This window comes from Medicago sativa, chromosome 4 (assembly GCF_051527215.1).
Source record: "Medicago sativa cultivar Bolivia chromosome 4, Bolivia_mono, whole genome shotgun sequence".
NCBI classification, from domain to species: domain Eukaryota; kingdom Viridiplantae; phylum Streptophyta; class Magnoliopsida; order Fabales; family Fabaceae; genus Medicago; species Medicago sativa.
In genome coordinates, this window is record NC_140752.1 from 75677717 (window position 1) to 75702805 (window position 25089).

General features: G+C 35.7%; 3 protein-coding genes across 3 annotated transcripts; all 3 read right to left on the reverse strand.

The window, feature by feature from the left end:
- Nucleotides 1–3044: 3044 nt before the first annotated feature.
- LOC146931950 (L-ascorbate oxidase homolog) lies at nt 3045–5052 on the reverse strand. The gene has a single exon (XM_085703521.1). It carries the CDS (start codon nt 4903–4905, stop codon nt 3277–3279), a length of 1629 nt encoding a protein of 542 aa, XP_085559647.1. The 5' UTR covers nt 4906–5052; the 3' UTR covers nt 3045–3276.
- A 5857-nt stretch (nt 5053–10909) lies between these two features.
- Nucleotides 10910–15297, reverse strand: LOC146931951 (purin-rich alpha 1). Its single transcript, XM_085703522.1, has 5 exons — nt 14793–15297; nt 14520–14567; nt 11843–11983; nt 11491–11727; nt 10910–11393 (listed from the first exon to the last, which is right to left on the reverse strand). The coding sequence occupies exons 1-5, from the start codon at nt 15093–15095 to the stop codon at nt 11241–11243; spliced, it is 882 nt and encodes a 293-aa protein (XP_085559648.1). The 5' UTR covers nt 15096–15297; the 3' UTR covers nt 10910–11240.
- A 3230-nt stretch (nt 15298–18527) lies between these two features.
- LOC146931952 (chromosome-associated kinesin) lies at nt 18528–25089 on the reverse strand. The gene is made up of 8 exons (XM_085703517.1): nt 24764–25089; nt 22659–22725; nt 22179–22256; nt 19840–19892; nt 19509–19645; nt 19353–19417; nt 19095–19153; nt 18528–19003 (listed from the first exon to the last, which is right to left on the reverse strand). Exons 1-8 carry the CDS (start codon nt 25019–25021, stop codon nt 18914–18916), a joined length of 807 nt encoding a protein of 268 aa, XP_085559643.1. The 5' UTR covers nt 25022–25089; the 3' UTR covers nt 18528–18913.

Below are 25089 nucleotides of genomic sequence, written 5' to 3' on the forward strand. Positions count from 1 at the left end.
TGACTCGTAATTTTAATCTCCCAATAATTTGCACAATTTTGTATATCTTTGAAAAGAGTTGTATATCCATATTGTTCTTATAGGTCGGAATTAAAGTGATTCTTGTGAGAAAAAAAAACTGCTAGCAGGTAAAGATGTCTCCATCAAATTTCTCCAATTTCACAAACCTAGAAGTCAGTTTTTTTAAAGATACTATCGTTGATTAAACAATAATTGAACTTAAAAATTGTCAAAAAATTATTGTTGAAAAAGATGCTGGAACACACAAACAATGAAGATACTGATGTAGACTGTACTTGGGAATACCAAAGTGTGTGCTTCCACATCAACTTTGAGATTCGATTTGCTCCCACCAATATGAGTATATTGAATGACTAGAAAATCCCTTCTAAGATTCTTTTTAGTAACCTTGACGTGCTTTTGCAAACACACCAAACATATCTCACGATAGAAAATCCCTTCTAAAAAAGTCTTTCATCCCTGTAAATATAAGTCATTTGAATTTTCGTCGCTGAAGTTACTAATCCTTCCAATCTGCCACTGTAAATATTAATCATTTGACTTTTGGTCCTAATTAGGTTTTTTTGCTGAGGTGGGCTGTCATTAGCGACGTGGTGCACATGTGGCAAGTGATGATTGGACGAGGTGGTTGGCTTAAATAGGTCTTTCGTCCCTGCTAATATAGGTCATTTGAATTTTCGTCCCTGAAGTTACTAATCAGATGTAATTAGGACCATTTTTCAAATGATTAATATTTGCAGTGGCAGATTGGAAGGATTAGTAACTTCAGGGACGAAAACTCAAATGGTCTATATTTGCAGGGACGAAAGACCTATTTAAACCAATAATGTATCATACACTCTTTTTTTTTTTTTTTTGGTTATAAGGCTAATCAAAGAAATAGTAAAAAGAAACAAAAAAATAGGAAACAGAAAGGCAACTATTGCCTAACAAAAAGAGATCATAATTCATCCATCCTTAGCAGCGGTTGCAGACCCTCAGGAGGGGAGGAATGGATAGAAAAATGTCATCAGTCGAAGCTCCAAGGATGGCCATGAAGTCCGCACACTGGTTGCCTTCTCTACGCAAATGCTGGAGAGAGTAGTTTCTAGAGTTGAGTAGGTCCTTAATGTTCTGGATAAGAACAACATAAACATGATACTAAGGAAGATCATCCTTGATGAGGTTGGCTGTGAGTAGGGAGTCAGAATAGCAAGCCAGATACTGCAATTTAATCTGATAGCCAAAATTGGACCTTGATGGAGTGTCGTATGTTCAGCGAAGATGATGTCTTGAGAATTGTTGATGAAGCCTGAAAACCCAGATATGTAATTTCCCGAGTTGTTGCGAATAACTCCTCCGAAACCTGTGCGGATAGGATCACCATTGAAGCTACCATCCACGTTCAATATTGTGCACATATGGTTGTTACTGTTCCATCGAATGAGTCTTGCAGGGGCATGAGCGCTTGAAGGATTGCGCAGGCTAGTGCTGATGGATTCTGCATAACTAAAAATATTACAACATAAGCGAGTAACAGACATGGTTTCATTGCTGAGGCACATAAGGTTACAGTGTTTCCAAAGCCACCAAAAAGTCGCAAAGAAAACAGATGTTCAGGAGCATTTAGCACCTTCTTGTAACCAGTCAGTAACCGAGTTGGAAAAGAAGAAAGGCTGAGATGCAAAGCCGATTCTCTGCCAAATAATGATGGAAAAATTACAATCTCTCAGGCAATGAAGGAAAGTTTCATCTTGGTCACCGCATCTTGAGCAAATAGTCGAGTTTACCATGTTCCTGTGATTAAGCAATGCTAAAGTGGGAGTAGCATCATGACAAGCCAGCCAAATTAAAAATTTTATTTTCTCAGGGACTTTTAATCTTCAAATCTAAATCCAATAAACACTAGAATGATTGTCAGCTTCATGAAGGGAAAGCAACCAATTATATCCACTTTTTGAAGTGTAAATTCCATTCTTATTTTGCGGCCAAACGTAGGCATCCGTAATTGAAGGATTGAAACTTAATTGAGTGTTGTTGATGATGCATCATAGAAGAGAATGTTAATTTAGATATTGAAAATGATGGAGAATTGGCTGAGATTAAAATCCAAATTCATACCTTTAATGATGTGCAAGAACCATGCATTAATAATGGAAGACACACCATGTCACATATGAAAAGCAACCTTTCACCAAGAGTCAGAATCATAAGTAATTCAGATTTTTGAATTAAAAGTTGTTCATGTTCACTTTCAGTCAAGTAATGATCATGAAACAACACATCTTAATCAGATATATGAATATATATAACATTCGGACCCAAAGACATGAGACAACCGCAAAAGCACAAGATTTTGACTACCTAGTGTTGGATGCTTCACGTAGGCCAGGAGCCTAGCACCCAAGGCAGCGCTTAGAACCCTCCTTCTGCAGAGCCAGGTCGCTTAGCGCCTCAAACCAAGATTGGGCACATGTCGCCTATTTTCAAGCCCTTTGTGTTGTACTTTTTTTTTATTTCTTTACGTTGTTGCATCATATGCTTGATTTTGGATCTTCCAAAGAGTCTCATGTGATTTTATTATTTTGGAAATCACTCGTATTTAATTTCGGTTGATTTTAAAAATTCAAATTCCAAAGTTATTCATGATTTGGAAATACTAGTCAAATATTCTAAAGCTAAGGATAAAGTTTATTTTGACAACGACTCAATTTATGTTGAGGATATTGCAGCTAAAATACAATTTGTTGTTGTAGCATCGAAATAAAAAACATATAAATTGAGGAAACATTTGAAGTTTTCTCTAAAAGCACAGTTATACAACTCCCAAGTTAGAGATGTTCTTAAATTTGTTTACCATGAGTTTTTGTATTGTCATCCCATATTTTTTAATGTTCATATTCATGTTTACTCCATTTTGTTTTTGTTATTCTCTCTTTTTTTATCAATGAAGTTTCTAAATGTTTGCTTAAAAAAATCTTTGAAGTGAAACAAATATGTTAGAGTTAGTGTAATTTCATCTTAAGAATTAGAGGAAATGGAAGTTTAGCTCTTAAAATAATTAATAAATTTTCATAACTTAAATGAAAGAAACAAAGAATAGAAAGAAAATTGGAAGGAGATCCAATTTTACATTGATATGTTTCTCATGGGTACATATTGTGGGTAAAATCGTAGTACATATATAGGAAAGGGTTGATTTATACATCAACTAACATGCAATAAGAATAAAAATCAAAGAAAACCAGCCCATATATGCATCTTTGAATGATGAAATTAAGTGTATTGTAGTGCAGGCCTTGGCATATCCTTGACGATGCCGCAAACTTGATGAGTATCTGGAAGATTGTACTCATCCCTGTTGGATTTTTCAGGGGACAACACACTGATGTACATTTGTTGGCCAAGGTACCTGTTCTCAGCCATTTCTGATCTCAAGTTCCACATACCAGCGTTGTCGAATGTCAACATAATTGCGGCCCATGACTTGGGGAACACTTGCACTGTGTGCCTGCTCACTGCATCCAAAAGGTTGTAGTTCTTTCTCTTCTCTGGTGTCCATTTGCCTGGCTCAACAGCGACGGGAAAGAAAGAGTAACCATCCAAATTGTAAGACTGGATGACCTTTGTGGGGTTCTCGAAGATGATCTCAACGAAGGTGCGGAAAGTGATGTTGAGGACATTAGCTTCCTGTCTGAAGTTACCGTTGACAGCAGGGGGATTATCAGAGATGAGGTCGTATTGGAAAACCTTGTTAGCAACACCGTAGTATTCAGCAAGCTTGAGTGGGGTTTCACCGTCCACGTGGGAAACTCCGTTAATAGCATAACGAAGCTTTCCATAAGGACTGTTAATGAGCTTGATGGTACGGGTGATGTTGATCTGACCGTAATGGTAAGAACCTTGAGGATTGGGCCTAGCAGCACTTGCGGTCAAGTTCCAACGGAAAGAACGAACCTGGTTCAAAGACCAAGCCCAACCAACTGGCGCAGGTGGGAGAACAGGCGAGGCAGGGCCATTACCGTTAGTGTAAGAGATAACAGCAGTTGTGGTAAGAACGGTCTTGGTGAAACGTGTGGAAGCGACCATTTTGTATTGTTTGGGTTCCTTGTCAGCGGTCACGAGGACAGAGAAGCACTGTCCTACGTGAACGTCAAGGGAATCATAAACGTTTTGAACGGTGTGGGAACCTTCCATTTCAACGAGCTTCATTGGGTGATCTTGGATTCTGAAGTTAAGAGAATTCTTGAGACCAACGTTGCAGAGTCTGTACTTGTAGGTCTTTCCTGGCTCCATTTTGTAGAGTGGCTCAGCACTGTTGGATTTTCCCATGATGTGGACTCCATCAGGTCTTCCCATGGATCGGCCACTGTCAAGAAACTTTTGCAATTGAGTGTGACTCTTTCCATACCAATCACCCATAAGAACCCAATATTCGTCAGCGGGATCAGCATACGGGACAGGGATCAACAATCGGCTGTAGACTCTAATTCCACCGATACCACCAGCAGCTCTCATGAGACCGGTGGTAGGGTAGTAAAAGTAACTACCGATTTGATCCTTAACCTGGAATTTGTAGGTGTAGTTGGTTCCCGGGGCAATAGGACATTGGACTCCCGGTGTTCCATCGGCCCACGAGTTTTTCCTTTGTTGAATACCGCTCCATGTGAAAAGGAGTGGCTCATCAAGGTTGTTGAAAACGTTAACTACAATGTTGTTGTTGCTGGTACCGTTAATCTCAGGTCCCGGGAATTGACCATTGATGAGAATACCCTTTTGGGGTGTACCCAAAGGTGCAATGTTACCGTAGGTAACCTTCCATGTATAATACACATAAGGATCTTCAGACCTCACTGCTGTTGCCATAAGGCAAACCATCAAAGCTATAATAGCCCCACGAGTCATGTTTATTTTTTGTGTTTTTTTTCTAAAGACAACAAAAACAATTTTTTTTTGTTATGAATATATATTGTAAACTTTATTCAACCCTTTCCTATCTCCTTCCTTTCAATTATGATTGGAAGAAGATAGATGTTTCTTCTTCTGTGTTTTTACTCAAACATAATCCTTCCTTTATATATGCCTTTGCCAAACCTATTTTTACCACAAATAATTTGGTGACATCGAACTTGTCTCTCAACCACACTTCATCTTTGGTGTACCTTATATGTCTCTCCACCATTTATGTTTCTCTCTTTGAATTTCTATTTTCGTCTCTTATTTATACTTTTTCTTTTATTGTTTGTTATTTCTTGTTTTGATTTTAGAAAAACACGGAGAAAAAACGTATTTACTTTATTTAGCTCTCTACATTTATCAATCTATATTTTTTTCCCTAAAAAGAAAAAATACAGCATAAAAAATTATGGATTTGAATTGGATGCAATAATGTGTCACATAAAGTATTGTATCTTGGCCGTTCAATCTGAATCAACGGCTGATATCAGCTGCCTATGTAAAATTTAATTGTGCAATCTAAATTGTCCAATATAAAATCAACAATCGAGATTGTTTACGGCAAGAAACTTTGTGGTTCAGACTCAGTTACTATAATAGGTTCCGTTCAAAATAAAATTCCTAAGTTACTATTGTTTTCGCTTGGTAAAAATATTGAAAATTCCTAAACATAAAATAAAAAATAAACAAAATAAAATAAAAAGGTAAAATCTATTATTATATAAAAATCAAAGATTTTTTTTCAATTTAATAATCAATAATAGAGTCAAGACTCATTTTGGTCTCAGAGAAAATTTACAAGACCCAATTTAGTTTATGAGAAAAAAAAATAAACTTTTAGTTTATGAGAAAAATAAGTTGCTACAACTTTTCAATTTAAATTAATTTATTTTCTTAGAAATATGTAATTGATATTAATTAAAATACTTAATGAATTGTGAATTCTAAGTTTTCTTCACACAAGATAAACGTTAAAAACTAAATTTGTTGCCAGAAACATTTTGGCTTACCAATGTTTGAAAAAAATATCTATAGGGAATAAAAAATGTTAATTTTATAGCGATGAAAAATATGTGTAACCTTTACTTATTATACAATATTTTTGGAGTCGGTTTCAAAATCAACATTGTCAAATTGCATATCACTCAACCATTGCATAGCACTATGTAACCCCAAAATGCTTCACCAACATCAACCGAGTAAATACATGGAAAACTGACAGCTTTTGCCAAGACAAACGTACCTTCAGAATCCCGAACACAAATGCCAATTCCAGTTCGGTTAAGACGAGATGAGAATGCAGCATCGATGTTACACTTATACCTTCCTGACAAAGGATGTTGCCAGCAATTGGAAACCACAGGTGTCGTACTGCTACCTGTATCCAAAGTTACGGCCGAATGCTCCCCACCATGACGCTGTTGCGTTTGCTGTTGAGTTGCGGGAGCAGCTATGCTAGAGGTGTTTGCAATATGCCAATCGTCGACCAAATTCTTTGCACGCTCAACAACCGTGGCACTTACCTCCGTGACATCATCCCAAACTTTTAGATTACGACATTTCTGAATTTGGGTGAATTATTTCTTCTTGTCGATCTCTTTTCAGCTCTTCTTTTACCAACTCTAGGGTGGAGTTTGCTAGGCGACAAGCAAATGTGGTTGCTCATGTGCTTGCAAGAGAAGCCACATTTCTAGCTAGTCCCGTTGTTTATTTTAACATACCCGATTGTATTGAATCTCTTATTATTAATGAAATGTTATAAGCATATTTCTTTCTTTCAAAAAAAAAATACAATATTTTTATCTATTAATAATATTTTCATGTTTGGATCCTTTTCTATAACGTCAAACAAAATTTTATTTATTAGGTGATGATAACAACAAATGGTACTAAATCTACCAATGTCGTAAAGTGAAATTAGTACTCAACTTGATGGGGACGGAAAACATACTCGTTTTTGGACGGATGTGTGTGGCTTGGTGGAGTGTCGTTTAGTTTCAGGTTCAGCAGGTTATATGACTTGACGGTATTTAAGGTGGAGTCGGTTTTTGATATGAGTCAGTTAGGTTGGGGGAGGATGGAGGGGCGTGGAGTTGGAGGCGGAGGTTGTTTGCGTGGGAGGAGGAGTTGGTGGGGGAACTTATGTTACTGCTTCTTGACGTTACAATGCAGGTTAATAAGGATGATCGATGGTTATGAACTTTGGAAATTTCTAAATCATTTTCGGTTCGTAGTGTCTACAATTATATAACAGCTCAACTTGCTACTGATACTTTGGTGCTCGTTTCATCTCTTTGGTACAAGGATGTCCCGTTAAAAGTTGTGTTGTTTGCTTGACGGTTGTTCCGATATAGGTTGTCCACAAATGACAACCTATTTCGTCGTGGTGTTCTTGATCAAAATTCCTTGGAGTGCGTGGCTGCCTGTGGCTAGGCTGAGTCGTCGGTTCACTTATTATTACACTGTAATGTTTTTAGGTCTGTCTGACATCTAATATATAATTGGTTGGGAATTTCTGCGATTGCTCCTCAGTATTTGCCGGATCATTTTATTCAATTCAGTTATATTGGTGGTTCATCAAAGGTTTGTCAGTCCATTTTACAGGTTATATGGTTTGCTATACCCGTCCCGGAAATATGGAAAGAAAGAAATAACAGGCTTTTACAGACAAAACATGTTCGGTAATTCAGGTGGTTGACAAGATTAAGTCCCTCACTTTTATGTGGTTGAAGGCGAAGTTTACCACTCTTCCCTTCAATTTTCATGGTTGGTGGCTTAGTCCGTTCACCATGCTGGGCATAAGCTAATAGTTATCGCTGGTCTAGCTTTTTTTGTAAACTGTTTCTCTTGTAAATATTGTTTGGACCTTGTTGTTTCTTCCTAAGTGCACCTTATGCTAAGAAGGACACTTTTTGTTGGTAATATATTCCATTTTAGCTTCTTAAAAAAAAACAATTAGTACTCAACTCAACTAAGAGAAGAGAGGAAAAAATCTAAAGACCACCCCCTAACAAGAGCCAAAAAAATCTACCTCAAAATACAATCTTGAGGTTGAGGGTTAACAAACCACTCATGATTAGGGGTGGAAATGGGCTAGGCCGGGCCGGGCTTTGTAAGGCCTAAGCCTGGCCTACTTCAAAAATGCTAGGCCTGAGCCTGACCTATTACCCGTCATAGGCTCATTTTCGAGGCCTGACCTGGCCTTTTTAAAGGCCTGATGAAGCCTGAAAGCCTATTTAAAAGCCTATTTCATGCTAAGGTCTGGCAACACATGTAAGCCTACTCCTAAATAGGCCAAAACTTATTAAGGCCTAAAGCACACAAATATGTTTGCTACTAAATAATGAATTCTTACGAAGGTCTAATCACATCAATATATCAGCTACTAAATAACCAATCATATGAAGGCTTGTGTTTATGGAAAAAAAACTTCAAAAATATCAATAATGGAAGATATATTATATATGAAAAGCTTAATAGGCCGGCTCGATGGGCTTAATAGGCTTTTTTGCAAGCCTTAGCCTGGCCTATTTAATTAAATAGGCCTTATAAAAAGCTTGAGTCTGACCTTGTTAATAAACGAGCTGGGCCGAGCTAGGCTTTAAATAGGCTAGGCCGTAGGCCCCTGTCGGACGGCCTGGCCTATTCCCACCCCTACTCATGATACAAACATAAAAACTCTTTCTTTTCCCCGAAAAACCATTGCCCAAAACAAGCTCTTAATTTCCCAAACAACTAAATGAAGTGCACTCATAACCTTTATTCTTCTCTTTAATAAAAGAAAAACTTGGTATGTGGTCCAAGGATTTGACCGACTAATTCGAGGAGTTTAGTCTCACTGTTCACTTGTGGAAGCACCATTTAAAGCTAAAGCAAAACTCCGTATGGACTAGTGTACCAAAATTGACACAGGAGGAAAATCGAATTTAAGACCTTAAGAGAAGCACACTTCAATGTCTCAAGTCAACACCATTAACCCAATTTAAGTGGATTATAATCTTTAATCCTTTGATTCATCTCAAACTTTAATTCTTCCAAAATAGTTCTATACAGTTTCCCTCTAAATAATTTATTAATTAAAAACAAATAAAACGTAAAAACTATTTTCCCTTGCTCTTCTTTGGATATTTTTAATGTATTCAAAAAATGGAAAGAAAAAAATAGTCAAAAAGGTCGAAACTAATTCCAGTTGTGAACAAAAAATGGAAAGAAAAAAATAGTCAAAAAGGTCGAAACTAATTCCAGTTGTGAACATTCTTGAGGACAATCCCAACATGCCGTTAATCCTTTACAAATTCAGTCAGGAGTCAATTTCAGTTTAGTTGCGGCGGGGTCTGTTTGAGGCGTTTTCTAGCTGATGTTGGTTGTGATGGTTATTGATCTGATGCAGTGGAGATTTTCTCAGCGTATCGGGTTTATGCTCGGAAGTAGAGGGAGTATAGTGGTGCTAAGTGTAGCCATAATTAAGTCTGTTAGAATTGGGCAGCAAGAGGAGGCGGCAGTTTTAGCATGAATGCTAATTTTGGTATTTGATAGTGTTTTTTTCTGTAATCAGGCGCAAGTGTGTATTGTAGGGCAGCAGGGAATTATGTTTCATTTCATTTTGAGTGCAGATAAAGGCATGAGAAGGCATCAGATTGATAGAGCAAATTTTAATGAAGAAAAGATGCTTCTCTTTGTCATGCAGAATAGGAGGCATTGCTGTTCACTTAATTGGCAGCAGCATAAGTGCATAAGTGATCTCGGTGGTAAATTCATTTTTAAAAATTGAGAAGGGTGATTTTTGGTTGTATTAAGGGATCACGTGTTAAAAGCTTTCTTGGTTGTATCTTAAAATCCTTGTATGTTTGGCTCCGGAGTAGTAGTTGATATTCCTTGCATTGTCTACGGTTTTTCGGTAGCTCGTTAGTGGCTTGGAGCGAGTACCTAAGGAATCTCTTTTAATTCGATTCGATTCCCAAGCAATTTTTGGCAACTTGTTCGAATGGGGGCTTATATTGGTGTTCGAGATTCGATATCCCTTTAGGAGCTCTTTAGCATCCTTGTTGTATTTGGTGATCTCAAGGGGTTATGTCCTCTAAAAACATTCTTCTTGTTTTTGGACATCTTTTTAGTATTTCTTGTGTTTTGACATGTTAAAAAAATTTAAATTACTCCTAGTTTCCCCGATTCCCCTGAAAAGATTGTGGATTCAACTTCCACACCTTTCAACAAAGAAAAGAACAACATTCATTTCATGCGGATGGGAAATAACAAAATAACTCTACAAAATAGGTAAATAATAGTAAAACCTGAAGTATGATCTGAATACATGGTTGATACCATGGCGTGTATGAAAAACTTAAAAGGAAATGTTAAAAGAGTGCTTTAGAGCATTTGTTAAGAAAATTAAAATAGAGATATTCTTTTGGGACATTATAAACAGGAGGAATGCTATGTGCAATCTCTCTTACACTCTCTCTCAGACACTCCCTCATCCATTGGTCCACGTCATTAAATTTTTTAAACCAATTACCTGTTAACCTGGACTGCTGGTTTACAAACGCTCACTATCTTTCTTCCATTCAAACTTAAAAAAAAAAAAAAAAAAAAAAAACAGCATCCATGTCCTTCTTTGCGCCCAGATCTGACCTTTAAGAGTTGCTAAAACAAGATTATATCCTAAAAAACAAGATCTGACCTTTGGACCACTTAATTTATTACTGGTGTTCTCTCTTTACCAACTTAGCCGGTTGCCTGTTGCAGACCATTTTAATAATAGTGACTTGGACCAATAATAAAGCAAGTATCCAATAGCGAGTGTCTAAGCGGTTGTGCTTAGCATTCCTCATATAAACAGTGTATATTCAACTTTTTGAATGTTTAAAAGTTGTTTTCAATGTAAAGTTTCTACTTTTTGTTTTCTTAACTAGGGTACTTGTTAGCAAGATTAAAATTAAATCCATGTGAAATATGTGCAGCAAAGCAAAATAAACAATCATTATTACAAAGTATAGCCCCATCGCCAAACTATCCAATCAAGTACAAGTCTCTGGTCCCTTTTTCCTCTGTTATTACCTATTTAAATTAACCTTGTACATATATTCCCATTATTATGCTGACCAACAAGTGTTTGGTTTATTTTAAAAGCATTAATTGCAGAACAATATGAGAAAAAGGAAGAGGCTACAGAAATATAAATAAAATAGCACAGATCAGATTCAAAGACAACACCCATTTATATCCCTGACGAAACCTTGGCAGAGGGGGACTACTTATTGTCACCACAAGCCCCAATTTAGCATTCATCTTTGAGGGGGATCAATTGTGCGGACATTAGCAACTGACATACCCTCAATTCGGTCCTTGGTGATTTCCACAAAGTGACCAACAATCTCATGAAACTGCTTGAGCCCCGACAATGGAAGAATGATTGAGGATCGATCAGAACCTGCAACCTGCAATGAAATAACAAAAATTTACAGCAGAAAATCTTATACCCAAACTACAACAAAATAAAGGAAGAAGGACAATAAAAACATAATGGCAACACACCTCAGATATTCTTAGAAAATGGCCCCTATTGTTGTTCCCAAGATCAAAGAAAAATCTTTTTTGATCAGCTCTGATCACTTTGGAGACCCCCAAGTTCCCAATTTCATCCTGAGCTGGCAAATCAACCGACCTGTCCACATTCAATTCAGAAGAGGTGGCAGGTGTAGTATTATGACCAGATATGAAGCCAGCACCAACATCATCTGAAAGTAGTCGCTCCGAGGATTCAGAATTTTGCTGTTGCAAAATATAGACAAACAGATGAGTTTTAACACATCAAAAAAGATAACTTGGAAAGTTTTGGTGCCTAAGCAGGGGGAAAAAAAACTGTCTACTAGCAAAAGAATGAAACCTGATTCGGAAGAAGGAAAAGCCTCGAGGCTTCATTAATCTCTGCCAGAATGTTCCTGAATGCTGCCCACCCTTCATCCCTGGAACTTCCTGCAGGAACAATTATAGTGCTACGGTTCCTGCTGACAGAAGCTTCAGACACCTTCGCAAAAAAAAAAGTAGAGTCATTAAATTGAAATAAAATAAGCATACATGATAGATGTAATATAGTCCATTAGATAGAAATTCCCAAATACACATAATACGTAAGCCTAAAAGGATGCAAAACAAGATAACAACTTTTTATGAGGGAGGGACTACATGTAGCCTCATTAAAACAATTTAGGTTCAAGGTAGTCAAAATCAGGATTTTACGTATAATTGGTAAGGGGGTGTAAAATCGTAGAATCGTTAAATTAATCGTAGGATTATACAAAATTCATAAAACTCAAATACATGCATATAAAATAGCATGGATAAGATAAAAAAACCTATAATTACACTTGAAATACTCGTATAAATTTAAATTCATAAGCATAACTCACATAATAGCATAGTTGCATAACACTTACACAATTAACACTTAAAATACTTCTGTAATTAAGACACTAACACTAAAATATCAACAATATAACCCTTGAAATACTTATGTAATTAATACATTAAATCGAAGTCATAAGTCTCTAACAAAACAGCAACTAAAACTGCCTTTTGTAGTTCCACCACCGCGACCATAATCGTAGAATCATTTCACAGAAAAGTGGATTATACAGGATTCCACCAAATTGGGATTTTGTGTATACTCGTACTTGGTGAGGGCAAGAATAATCACAAAATCCTAGGATTTTGGGATTAAAATCGGGATTTTGACTACCATGTTTAGGTTAATTGGAAACACCAATACCGGAGTTGATTGCAAACGTTTTTGCAGATGTTACCTAGTGTCACCCGTCACAAAATTCAAATGCCACTTTATTAACAGACACCTATATAGAATATTAAGGAATTACAGAATATAACAGTTGACTGCATAGCTAGTTCCTTGTAAAGCAGACCGGTTTTATTGTTCTTATGTTCCAGTGTGATACATGCCTTGAAGCATGCTTGTCAAACTCGCGAGTCATTTTTACTGTTTGAAGCATGCCTTGAAAGTTGAAACATAAAAGTTATTTCCATTCTCCAAAAATAGCATTTTTTTTACTGTTTTTTTTTATGCTCTGTTTTCTTGAAGCATTCTGCCCCTTTGTTTTGTTACAGTTTGTCCCATTTGTGCATGTCTTAAAATGTCCCTTTGTTTTGTTACCGTTTGAAATAGTAATTTTTATGTTATGTTTTTTGGGTCATTTTTTATTTTCCATAAACTCTTACGAGTCTCAAGTTTAAGGACCCTTCGCGAGTCTACGTAGAGTCTTACATTGTGTTAAAGCTTGATTTTGTTCAATTCTAGGACAAGACTAATAAATGTTGTTGCACCAAAAATAGAAGAGTTTTCCCTTGTGTAACAGCACATGCAAAAACAACAGAAAGCGGCCAATAATGGCAACATCCCTAAACTTCTAATACAAAATGATCACCTGGTTTTCAACGCCTTTCACCCCCTCCCCTTTCCTACCTTCAAACCCACATTGAAGGGCAAGCATCGGATAGGAACAATAATCTGGCAACATGAATATAAAAGGAGATATTGAAGATACCCCTAAAATACTCAACGTAAAATATTTTAAACAGAGAAAATAGAAGGTCCATATATTATGTACTGTGCAATAAAGGGGGAACTTCAAAAAAAAATAAAAAATCCAGGCTCTATCTAGGAGTCAGAAGAGAAATTAAGTGGGAAACGGGGTTTGGAGGAGGAGGAGGAGGAAGGAATAAAAGATCAATGTATTGAACATAAAAGTTGAAGATTAATCAATTGTGTAGGTAATAGGTATGACATTAGTATTGTGGTGTGATTTATACATGTTGAAGGTTAAGTGAAGTCTTCAGAAGAAAGCGAAGTTGTTGAAGATTTATGGCCTTTAAGCATATCATCATCAAACAGACAACTAAACTAAGCTTCAGAAGTCAATGCCTAAGATAAATCAGAAATTCCACCACGGAAGGACTTCAACATGATGCATTTTAATTTCTCATCATAAACAGGGGTTTTACTTGCAGTTGCAAAATTCAGGCGATACAAATCGAGAACATGATGATATGCAGGGGTTTGATCTCCACCGGCACCAAAATAAGTCTCAAACACTTCAAAGCACAATTTACTCTCTATCTACCCACCATGATGACCAGGAATGATGTGAAATTAGAATTCCTAGATCTTACAGTAGTATTATGCATTTCAAGCAACCACGTTAGGAATGTCTAACAAGATACCCAGCATTTACTGCAAAATCCAAATAAAATTTCCATTTCTCGCAAACAAACAAGTTGTGAAATGGTAAATAGTTAGTTAAAAATATTCTTCATTGCGGTAAAAGGCGGGGCCAGAGATTGAACCCGCATAATAACTCAATTTCCTTATACCTCATGGGAGAGAAAGAAACACATTTGCAAGCTAAAATTGCCAATTGAAAACCCCACAAAGCCTAGTTGCTTTGAATTTCATTGCATCACAAATATAGAAAAATATTGCCATAAATAGAATCAGTTGATACAACAGCAAAATTCCAATTCGAGCGAAAGAGAGTGTGAAAAGTAAGTACCTTTAAGAAACGGCCTCTTCTATTCTCTCCAATGTCAAAGTAGAAAACCTGAAACATAAAACAATAATTACACTCTAGTAATCATGTGAGAAAAAGGAGGGGAAGAAATTAGTTTAAGTGTATGTTTGGTATCACCCTGAGTATGCCATAATCACAATCAGAGTGACCCACAGTGATTTTCCAAAAATTACACTCTAGCTTCTGCAAAATCACGGTGGATCACCATGATTCTGACATACCAAACACGCACCAAGTGAAGTGAATTATGAGTACCTTGGTATCAAGCTGCAATTCCTTGCTGAAAAGTTCTTGATCCTCAGAATTAACATAATAATTGAAGAGATCAAGAAACCAGGAAATGCCGGAGAAAGGAACGATGATGGTAGACCTAGTAGCAGAGGTTTTTTCAGAAATCTTAAGGTAACGACCACGAGGATTCTCTTTCAGATCGAAGTAAAATAGCTTGTGTTCCACTTGTAACGTCTTACAAAGAAGCTCCACGTCAGCACCACCACCACCACCTCCACCGCTGCTACCACCACCGCCGCCACCACCACCCCCGGAGCTTCCCTCCATCTATGCCAATATCCAATTACGGAATCAGAAAATTGATGAAATTGAATAAAGACGAAACAGATCTGAGTTTAGGGTTGGGAAGGTGCAATGAAATTGGGATGAGATGTGGAGAGTGGAGTGTGAAGTGGCTTTTGTTGGGTGGGTGGAGCTACAACTACAAGGACGTCATTCACGATGTCGTTTGTAGATCCATCTCATGAATGAATGAATGAATGAATGAGTGAATCTTTGTTTTAACCTCAATAAGTCAATTTTGTAAGAATCGGTAATTTACTCCTTTTGTAGTACCTGTCAAACACAGTGACACTGCTCCTAATTCCTACTACTGTAATAAATCAAATCAATAAATAACCTGGAGTAAACTTTTTACTAAAATTGTTTTTCACATCTCAGCATGTAAGTGTAACTCTATGTGATACGAGTATATTTGTACAAAGTCTTGCTAATCAAGTACTCTAAATACTCCCTCAAAACAAAACAAAAAAAAAGTACTCTAAATACATTGTTTAAGAAATCTGTAAAAAGAAACTTTATCTTGAAAAATAAATCAAACTCATGTAAAATTCATAACTATGTAATTTCTAACGTAAAAATTATTACTTTTAAATGTTCAAATAATGTCTTAAGGCCATTTGTTAGGATTTTCCTTTGTATAATTATTTTATAATAATTTTTCAAATTTTTTTTATTAGTTAAAAACAATAAAGAAAGAGATGAAAGAAAGTAATATCATTTCTCTTAAAGAAAGAGTTGTCAGAAAATGGTTGTATAAATATATTTTTTTTAGAAAATATATCTTTTTACACTTTAGTACAAGTTTATAAAATTACTTTCGGATACTATTTATTGTCAAAATTAAAAATTATACTTTTCATTCTCATACATCCCCTTAAATAAATTATTATATCTAAATAGATTATTGTAGAGTAAATTACACTCTTCTCCCCTCAAAGATGCTTGAATTGCACTCCCCTCCCCTCTTATATTAAAATATACACTCTCCTCCCCTCTTATTCAAAATATATTAGAAAATATTTCAGTCTCTTCCCCTAAGAGAAACATGAATTACATTCCTCTCACCTCTTATGTTAAAATCTACACTTTACTCCCTCATTATATTTTTTTTATTTCTAATAATCTAGCAAAATAATATTAATCTAACACACTTCGGAAAAAAATAATATTGCGAGTCTATTTTAATATAATCAAAATTTGAATACATATTTTTTGCTACTTTTTATTCAAAATTTCATTAACATATAGTCTTAACCCCTATTATAAAATATGAAACAAGCCAAAATAAAATTAAAATATTTGAAAAATTTATAAAGACAATAAATTACGGTTATCTTAAAGTTGATTTTATGTTCTAAATTATAAAATTAATAGCAAAATATTTAAATTTAATTATCATTGACATTTAAATTTTATGTTCTTAAATAGTGTTTCAAAATTAGTATATATCATAAAAATATGTATTTATGTTAAAATAGATTAAAATGTAGTTCATATTTATTTATTAAGGGAGGAGATTGTAATTCAAGCATCTTATAGGGGAGAGGAGTATATATTTTAATTTTCAAGGGAGAGGAGTGTATATTTTAACATAAGAGGGAAGGGGAGTGTAATTCAAGCATCTTTGAGGGGAGGGGAGTGTAATTAACTAATTATTGTATTGTATCTCAACGATTAATCTCTTACTTTTGGAAGATATATTGGGGAGCAAGAAAATTATAACGTAAAGGTTATGATTTATTCCTTTAGTGTTAAATTTCAATTTTATAAGCTTATTGGTATGTTAACCTTTATGCTTTTATATTTGATACTACTTGTTCAGTTGACAAATACAAATATAGTAAAAACTTTTCTTCTTTAATTAATCGGTTAATTTTGAATATTTTTTATTTTTGAAATGAGCAAACTTATAACATTTCATTAAAAATCGAGGTACAACTACACAACGGCACATCAGGAAATATGTGAGAGCTAGTATAAAATTGGACTACTTTCGTTAAGGTGTGAGAGACCTCATTAATTTGCATTTGACTAAACTCGACATAAAAACTTTAAAATTTAATAATAAATAATTGTTTACGGGCATTCATAATACAACCAAATCCAATGGTATTTTTGCTGCCATACACTAAATTAGTCTACGACCTTCCTAAAGTCACGAATGAAATTCATATTGTCACATGAAGGTCAACCACTCAAGTTAAGGCATTATAGAGGCTCAAGACTTCCCCATCTCTACAGAACAAAGTGGGGGAAAACCAGACAAACTTGGTAAGAACATAGCATACGTCTTCATCCTAAATGCACATGTCAATTCCCATCTTAGTAACTGAATAAGTGAATTGCTTCTATATTACATGTATATTCTTCAAGAGAGTTATATTTTTTTTTTTGACAAGTTCAAGAGAGTTATATATATCCTAAACCTGGAGCCTGCCCTCCATCCTAAACCACTTTGGATGATACCACCCCAATCGAGCTCTAACGCCACTTGTTGGAAAATAAGTAATCAAAGCTTTCTTGTGTGTGTAAATGTTGAAATGAAAATCATGAAACCTAGTCCCAAAAGCAATTTCACCAGCATTGAAAGTATGATTACAATGATTTTCTTTTGATACACGAGAACTTCATTTAACTCCACCTTCTTAAAGACGGTTCGCGATATACAACTCTCTTGAAGAATATCACTAGAACTCGCTTTATAGGTACAAAATGTGACTTCTTGGAAAGAATGGTTAACAGACGCTTAATAATTTCCAATTTTTCAAGAAGAGATCCTACATTCTTTAGAGATGAATTTGTTTGTTAGATGAATTTCCTCACAAGTCTCTCTATTTATAGGTACAAAATGTGGCTTCTTTGAAAGAATAGTTAATGACGCTTAATAATTTCCAATTTTTCAACAAGAGTTCCTACACGGCTACACCTCCAAATTTCACTCTTCTTAGTTGAGTATGCAAGTTTCATATGAAAGTTCAATCCTCAAATTCATCTATACCTTTAGCTCTATCTAGTATTATTATATAAGATCCAATATCAAGCCCCAAAAAATTCAAAGTTTGATTGTAAAAACAAAGACCGAAATGCCATCTGTTCAAAAACTAGCTAGGAAATTCAAAACTTAGGGATAAAGGAAGTACCAAAGGTGGTGTCTCAGTCAATATCAATCCAAGAAGCACCTTCAAATTTCCAGAGAATACATGGCATGTAACAATCGTTGGGTTTTTTTAGAAAATAAGGGTGCGGTTTTTTAGTTGGAAAATTCTTGAGTCTATTATTTTGTTAGTTTTGTGCCGTCATCTGTGATGACCATGGAAATGACGGAGAACAATTATGAGGAGAGATTGAAGAAATACGCTCCTCACCGACTTCATTGATAGCATCTGAAGTGGAGATAATGAAAGAGACGGAAATGGGTAAAGAAAATAGGGGAAATTTTACATAGATGCAGCATTATAAGATCTGATAGACTTGCAAAATTAAAATGTGATCAATCTTAGACCACCTATAATGATGTTCCACAATAGCGGCAGCCTAAAACTTGAACAAATAGACTCCAAGGTCACTTTCAATTTGAACTGCTTTAAAGCTGTAATATCCAAAGATAATTTTTCAGTCACACACCTTTTTATTAAGACCCCATCTACCTATTCATTGAATTGACCAAACAAAAAATAGATGCCCCAATGGATGGGTCTGCATCATAAGTAAAGCTATCCACTCTTTGGAGAATTTATCTAAAATAAAATGCAATGATTGGCATGGGTGTGCATTAAGGGAAGGACCAAAACTTGTCCACTGATTCACACAGAAATCCCTAACTCGGAGATCTTCATTATCCGTTTGTCCAGCACAGATCTCTGCCGCTTCAAACTTGAAGCCAAAGACGCAACCTAGTTATGTTTTTGTGGTGGACAAGAAACAATAAGTAATTTCAAGTTACAGCACGTTTGGAAAACAAAGAATACAGAGTCATAGACTTGCCTCAGCTCGAAGTGTCAGGGCTTCACGACTAGGTATATCCCGCAGCCTGTCTATTAAATCTACAGCATGATAATTGAGTGTAAATTTCAAAGCAGCAGTAGCTCGGGCTTATTATTAAATATCATGACACATCCCCAAAGCAAATATGAAAGGGATAAAATAATCATAAAAGGAGCCCCTGCTTTTTATAAGGAAAAAAACATCTGATCGCACAAAAGGAGAGATGAAATTAATTAAGTTTGTTTCTATATAGCATACCAGTAGCTCGGGCTTCAGCCTTGTATGATGATTTTGCCAGGCGTTGTAATTGGGCTCCAGTGTTCCTACGAATCATTGGAGTAAAACATTCAGGCATACGTCAACTATAATCAAGTAACTCATACGTCCTTTCATTGACTGACTAATAATACATACATTAGTTCGCTGTGCCCATATTTCATTTCCTTCTCAGCAAGAGCTGTCCTTTGAAGCAATTTTATGCTCTCCTTCTTCAACAAATCTACTGAAAGGTTCAAGTCCTTCACATTCTTCTCTGCACTTGCATACCGTGCCTTCACAGGTATTAATGCAAAAAGGTGAAACAAAAAACAGAATTTTAAGACACAACTGTCTAAGATCTCAAGATAGAATGTCCTAAATATTAAGCTACAATATAATGAAAAAGCATATTAAGATTTATATCACAGATGAAGAGATGTAAGAACGTAGGTTAGGGATTCATCTTGATTGTTCAACTGAATAATACCTCCTCACTTTGAAATCGACCCAATGTGTGGCGGAACAGAAATCTTCTCGGACCTGCAAGAAGATTAAGTACTTTAAAATAAAATAACATACAAGAAAATTACAAATTCATCTGACTTGAGACAGAAATACACACACACACACACACGGTAAGACTGGTTTGAATCATAATGCAATATTATAGTACAAGAGTCGTAATGATCACATTTCCCAAGATATGCATTAACAGCAACAACCAGGTTATACCTCACCAAGTGGGATCGGCTGCATGGATCAATCAATGCCATTATCAAAGGCCAATTTGAGCAAGGTCTTTTTTATTGGTTTATTCTAAAGTTTTTATTAATGAGAAAACTTAGACTAGGGGAGGCACACACCCATGTAAAATTATGGAGAACCACCAACCTCAGCAAGGATTTACAATGAAATTTACGTTTACCAAATGGAGAATTCGACTATTCTAAAGTTTTAATAGGTCTTCCCCTGTTAATTTTAATTGATCCCCATTGTCTCGCAATCACATCCTCTTCACCTTAAAAGAAACCTGTCCTAAAGTTTTCAGCTCAATCATGAAATCTTCCACTCCAAAATTAAATATTTAATGAAAATTTGATAAATATTCAATAATGAACATGAATATTTGAAAAATCTTAGAATTATTTCCTGACTTCTTCTCTGAATTTTGAGAAATCAGGATCCTTTCCATACTAGCTTGATCAATCAGTTGTTGAAAGTATCAAATGAAGCATATCTGACTGAATAAAGTAAAATCAAAATTTTCTAACTCCGAAAATTTTAAAAGGTATGGATCCAAAAATTTGTATTCTCCTCTTAAATTTGCAGGATTATATTATGAACAATTTTCTGGAGCCATTGATATGGCATGTTATCTTCCACTTGTAGAGTGTTTTCTTGATTGGATCAATGAAAAATGCATTTATTGGCTGAACTATTGATGTGATTAATCAGGTTCCTTTTAAGGATCCATAATTCATCTGGATATCATAGATCAGTTTAAAAGTCCTTTCTACAATGCTATCTTACTTAAGACTACTTTCCAAATTGCCTATAAGGTCAAGGTTGCCTTTTTATGTTTTAGGCAGGCTCTCTCAACACGATGCTTGCCATGCTACTTCAAAGCAATTTTTTCCCCTTCTGAAAGGACTTCAAAGCGTGTTTAAACATGACAAATCTTCAATAACATGTGTTAGGAACCCACAGTGGAAAATAGAAAAAGGAAAAGGGTGACTTTACTGTTTGCTCAATGTTAACATATGTTGCATAGGTACGGATACGGTACTCGCCACTCGGTATGATATGGGTACAGGTATGAGAATACGGTTATTTTAAAAAAATAATAAATAAGGTACGGGTACGTCAATAAAAAGCACGAGTTTTGTTATGATATAACATGGAAGACCTAAATTGTTTAATTCACAACAAAAACATCATAGTAAACTGTAAAAGTTTAAAAAGTCAAAAACTGTGTTTGGTTACAAAGAAACTCAAATATACAAGTAATATTGCATTATTATATTAATATATGAGAAAAACACAAATTTCACTCTAAACAAAATAACAAGAAAAAATGGAGTACCGAACAAGTACCATACGCGTACCAGTACCTGGTACGTACCCAATATGAGTGCTTCACCGTTTTACAAGCACCCATGCTACAGAGATGTTAACAAATCTCAACGATCCTTCTACTCTACCCTTGCATCTCACTATTTATTGTGGAACTTGTTCCCCCTACTAACTTGCTAATTGCTGCAACGATCCCAAGCTAATTATCCAGTCTCTTCTGCTATAACAGTACATCACAACAAATCTAATTCTACTCTAATAATCCTCACCATGGTTTTAACTTTTAATATCACTCGCTGCAAGGAACACAGGAACAACAGCTTCTTAATAGACTCGTGGTTAAAATCTGGGAGTATATATCATATGAAAGCTTAATACAAGTTCCAGGGGCTATTATACCAGGTTATCTGTAATACTGTATATTACTGAGGCCATCCCAAAATATATATAGTCAAACTTGGCTATCCAGTCCTTTAAAGGATAGATGCTAGTCATGTGACTCTTTAATAAAATAAAAACTACATCAAACACAAAAAAAAAAAAAAAAAAAAAAAAAAAAGGAAAGCATACACAAATACAAAGAAATCAGCATTGATCCTGCATAAGTTTACCCAATTTCGCCACAATGTAATACCTTCTGACAATATAAAGTTAAAGATGAAAAAGTTGTTAATTGAACATTTGAAGAAAATTTTTTAAGTGGTATAATGTAGGAAAACTCATTACTTGTCTGTGCAAAAGATGGGAAAATACCTCTCATAACAAGAAGGGCAGTAGAAACAGCAAGACCAATGCCTATAGCCGGATTCTCCCTTGCTACCATCACTCCATCTGCAAAAGGATTAAGATCATAAATTGGTCGTGCTTCTACATACATAAAAGATCATCCACCGCACAGCCCAGGAAAAACTTTGCTTTTTCAATTGCAAACAAATTAGAGATATCCTCCAAATGCTAGAGTCCTTCACAAGTAGGGTGAAAACCATGCAATCTCTCCGCATATCAGTGTCAAAAAACCATTGAATAAACAACTATAGTTTGAACACCAAATAGAGGCCACAAATATATATAACCCTATGAAAGCAATTTTCTCCAACCAAATTTTAATAAATGCATACATTATACATGGCCACAAAAGTTCAACCATATTTTTGCCAAACCATTAAAAGGTGCTTTAAAGTTGAAGAACAAATCCACAGCTCATAAGTTTGAAACTATGTAAATTCTAATCACCTTTAATTTTATTGAAGAAAGCATCTTCATAAGTTCTATACTGTGACACTGCTCCTGGTAAAAAGTTCTGCAAAGAATCAGACATAATCTACATGAGCTTTGGAGCCAATCATATTTTATTGAGATAGAAAAGGGATTACACATGGTCAGGAATTTCCAGTATATTAAACAAGACAAAACAGAACATGGAAAGAATAAAAATAAGAGAGCGTGAAAAGAAGCTATGATAAATGAGTAGGAAAGTAAATGCAAGAACCTCACCAACCAGTTAATAAAAGGAAATGCAAAATAGCACCTTATATTTATTTACAATATTCAAAGATATCATGAAAATAACTTTGCTTCAATCTTTATAATGGTTTGACTATGTTTACTATTTTCTTATATATCAATAACTGTTAGCATTGGCCTTCTATGATATAAAAGAGAAACAATCCCAAACTAATCAAGCTTCATAACTATAGACAAATTTTGCAGGTTGAACCAGGGGACAACATCTCAAAAAAAAAAATGAAACTGAAAACCAATATGACATGTTATTTCTGGATCAAATTTGATCTAGTATAACTTAGGCTCCTGGATTGAATCTGGTCAAATATATTTGGATAACAAAAGTGAAAGTCGTGCATAAAAATTATAATTTCAATTCTAACTTGCTCTCAATTATAATTAGTTCTAATTTTATTGCTTTGGCAGTGGTGGCAGGCTAGACTACTCTAGCGGTTCCGACAAGTCACATTAGATCGCGCCCCCCTATTTTTTGTCCTTTTGCCTACAGAACAATCGTGTATAGGTTTTTGGAGTCAAACGTCCCTAAAACAAGGGTCATTCTGTAGTATAGGGAGTGGGGGTTTCCAGTTCCATCCTAACTGCATTAGCCCTTCAGTCATTCTTTTGTGTTTCTCCACCATTATGGTTTTTGGTTCCCCTCTTCATCCCATCGTATTTGCTTCTTCTTTTCTGCTCCTTGATCCAAACTGTGGATTTGTTGCTTTTGTTGCCCCAAACCTGGGTTGTCTTTGCCTCTCCACTTCCAGGATTTCTAGCTCGCAGGGCTCTTCATCCTTTTTTATAGATGATTATGGGCGCTTGGCTTCTGATTCCTTATTCTCATCTTGAAATGCAATACTTCTGATTCCAATTCACTTTCTGTTTCCTCGTCCCAAACAGGCACCGGAAGGTGTGCGTCGTATTCACACAGGAATTGCTTCCAGAGTCCACACAACATCACATTCCAGTTGCCCTATTTCTAGCATAACAACAAATTGATAGCACCATTTCTTAAAGCCTTCACAGCCATTGAACTTGATATATTATCCTCCTGAAGTATTCCAATGGCCTCACAAGATACTACTCCACAATTGGTAAGCCGTCCAATAAGCATCCTCTCCATCAAAGCATCAAATATTGGAGGAATCATCTTCAAGATTCAATGCCCACAGCGTCAATATCGTAACTTCGATAACAGTTGATAGAAGCAAAGTATATCGTTCCAAGAAATGGAGACAAACTCCCCAATTACAAAGATCAGAATATTGTAAAACTTCGGGAATCTGTTCCTCCCCACCCAAAGTCCCCAAAACACTCGGTTGAACAAATCTTCCCCTCTATCTTTCCTCTTATTGCTTATTATATCCTATTTTTCCCTCTCTCCGTCTCTTACTAACAACCTCTTTCTTTTTTTTACGACAAATATTAATATGTTAATTGTTATGTTAGTGTATTTCCTCATTGCCAAGACTTGGACCTGGACCTTTCACTCTTAAACTACTTTAATCCCTTAGCTCTAACCGGTTGAGCTACCCCCAACCCCCTACATTACTAACTGCCTCTATCGGGGTCCCCTAACATAATGCTGGTGATGGTATTGAGAGTGGCAAAGATGGTAACAGTAGTGATGATCGATCAGTGACGATATCCTTCTTAAACTATGTCAATGTCCCAACCATCTTTCAATTAAAACCAGTGAAAATTAACATTAACATTTTTTACCAAATTAAAATGAAATTAATCAATGAAATAGAAAAAATAAAGCTATCTGGTATAATCTATGGCGAAACGAATATGAAGAATCAGGGAAAAGGAAAAGGAAAAGGAGAGGAAACCTGAAAGGTACGAAAATGGGTGGTAGAGTTGTGTTGCATAGTACGAGCAGATTCAATTGCGGAACGCTGAAAATTCTCTGCCATCGACGCCAGTGATGCGGAGGGAGGTGGAGGGGAGGATGAAGTGTCTTCTCCGTTAATAGAAGGCAACGAATACATCTCTGCCATCGACACTGGCGATGCGGGTGTCGGTGTCGGTGCCGGTGAGGATGATGATTCTTCTCCGATAGAAGATGGCGACGAATCTGTCTCTGCCATTTCTGATACACTCTGCTCTCGGTGGCTGTTTCGTTCAGGTTGATTTAAGTCTTAACAATTGTATGTTT